This window comes from Anoplophora glabripennis, unplaced genomic scaffold (genome assembly GCF_000390285.2).
Source record: "Anoplophora glabripennis isolate ALB-LARVAE unplaced genomic scaffold, Agla_2.0 scaffold821, whole genome shotgun sequence".
NCBI classification, from domain to species: Eukaryota; Metazoa; Arthropoda; class Insecta; order Coleoptera; family Cerambycidae; genus Anoplophora; species Anoplophora glabripennis.
The window spans coordinates 174,905-177,353 of record NW_019417059.1 but is presented as its reverse complement, the minus strand read 5'-3'; the positions used below and the strand labels follow the sequence as shown (position 1 = coordinate 177,353).

Sequence of the window (2,449 nt, the reverse complement as noted above, 5' to 3'; positions counted from 1 at the left end):
TCTCTATTTTCCTAGATGTCAATTGACACAGTTATCTTACATTTAAGAATGTGATCATTTTTTTTCTACCCATTTGTTTTTTCTTGTTAGGTTTAATACTGGTCATAGTGCAATCCCACGTTTATTTCTAACAAGAATAATGTTCTTTCCTTTTCCTTAACCATTGAAAAATGTTATGAGGGCACAATAATATTAGTTTTATATAAATGTAAAATATACAGTGCGTCCCCAGATAGGTGAAACGACTCTTGTAAATGACAAGAAATTTTAGATTTGAAATATGGCCTTCTAGTATTGAGCACTGCTTATTTATTTATTTATAAACAAAATTTGCCATGTTTTTCATTTTGATGTTTTTCTATCATCAACTCAAAGTAGGCTAGATATTGAAATTTTGTAGGCTTACTCAGTTCTCCATTACGAACATTTTTTCTTAGTAACATTTTGATGTATATCATACAGAACGGCGTTTTGGTACCGATACAAATCTTAAATCGGTAAAAAGTCAAAGAAGACCTATGGCTCTCAAATTTTGTATACACTCACTTTCTTATTCTGTGAAACTTTTCTTAATAAAAATTTTGCCATATCTCTTAAAAATGCCACTTTACTAGAGTAGAAATCAGATTTTTCTATTCGATTTTACGAATTTGAAAACATGGCATATTTTCAAAAAATAGGGGAGCTGAATCCCAGAAGGGTATATTTCAAACCTAAAATTTTATATCATTTAGAAGAGTGGTTTCACCTATACGGGGACACACTATATGCATATAAAAATTATTTGTTTTTGTATCTTTCTGAGTATTAAAATGTTGTTTTATTAAATGCTTATTTATTACCTACATAATCTGCATAAAAAATTAAAACTAACAATCTCAAATTGAAAAATTTTATTCCTTGTTAAACAACTACAAAATATTATTAATAATCACATATCCACATTAATGCACATATTTGATTCCTTTTTTGTTCTCCTTGTATTGGTCTTAAAACTCCATTGAATCTAATGAAACCTTGGTCTAATCATTGATATCGACTTCAATGTCTTGTAAATTATCATTGTGCATAATACAGATATTGTTCAACACTGCACATGCCACAATGTATTTAGGCGCCCAATCCAGTCTTTGCATATCTAAATATTTTAGGCATCGACATCGTTGTTTTAGTAAAGCCAAACTTCTTTCAACATTGCTTCGTACTTTTGACAATTTGTAGTTATAATTTCTTTGCCGCAAAGTCATATGCCCATTATCACGATAAGGTGTCATGATTTGAGGGAAACAAGGGTATGCGCTATCGCCTACCAGATGGCTATTTTCTGATGAATGATCCACATCTCTTGTGGATCATTCATCATTTTCTGATATAGGTCACTATTCTTAAATATCCTAGCATCATGTGAGGGACCAGGTTCACCAGCATATACGTGAGTAAATTTTAATTTGTGATCACATACTACCTAAAATAAAATATTGTGCATTTGATTGTTTTATTAATGTGATAATATTTTGAAAATTATGTTGTCATTATGAATTATTGTGTTATAAAAATTATATTATGTTATGATATGCATACATTGTAATAAGTTATATAAATAATAATTATAGAAAAAGTAATATTAATGCAACATACTTGTAAGACCAAACTAGAAAATCCCTTTCTATTTATATACGACTGCCCATGCTCTTTTGGTAATGGAATAGAAATATGACATCCATCAATACAGCCGATTGTATCTGGAAAATCCTGGCGAAGGAATTCTTCTTTTATTTCATTAGCATATTCACCATTGGGCCATTTAATAAATGTCGGTCCCAATTCAAATAAAGCTTTAACAATTCTTCTTGTTGCTCTTAAACCTGTAGCCTTACCCAAGTCGAAACGTCCACAAACAGATCTATAAAAAATATTGACAATGTTTCACATATTTTTATTTTTTTGACAGTCGAAAAATTTGTGTATAATAATATTTTTTTAATAATCTTGAAATAATCTAGAGTATTTTTTACCCATACCTGTAAGAATCAGGAGTACCTAAATACCAGAGAGCCATTAACAGTTGTGTTTTAGATGGCACAGTAGGGCGACCATTCTCTACTGTCTTTGATGAAATTTAATTTTTTATTATTTCAAGAACAACATTGAATGTGCCTTGATTCAATCGAAAATTTTGTTGAAACTCAACTTCGGTATATCTGGCCACAGCATCTTCTATCTATATATTGCTCCACACGGGGTCATTTTTCTATAAAAATGAAGTAAATGTTATTTAAAATGATGTCACAGGTACTGTTGGGTTATTGCGCATGACAGCCAGGCCCCCCCTCTCAAGGAGGAAGGGAGAGAAGCGCGGACAGTAGTATTATGTTGTCTAGCACGTAAATATGTAAAAGGTTGAGTCACTTGTTACGTTCTAATGTAATGTACAACTTATAGGAAGTTA

At 30.9% G+C, this 2,449-nt stretch overlaps 1 protein-coding gene across 1 annotated transcript; it reads right to left on the bottom strand.

Annotated features, from left to right (window-relative positions):
- Positions 1–1,153: 1,153 nt before the first annotated feature.
- On the bottom strand, positions 1,154–2,079 carry LOC108909911 (putative nuclease HARBI1). The gene is made up of 3 exons (XM_018714380.1): positions 2,022–2,079; positions 1,639–1,903; positions 1,154–1,465 (listed from the first exon to the last, which is right to left on the bottom strand). The coding sequence occupies exons 1-3, from the start codon at positions 2,057–2,059 to the stop codon at positions 1,307–1,309; spliced, it is 462 nt and encodes a 153-aa protein (XP_018569896.1). The 5' UTR covers positions 2,060–2,079; the 3' UTR covers positions 1,154–1,306.
- Between the last annotated feature and the right edge of the window lie 370 nt (positions 2,080–2,449).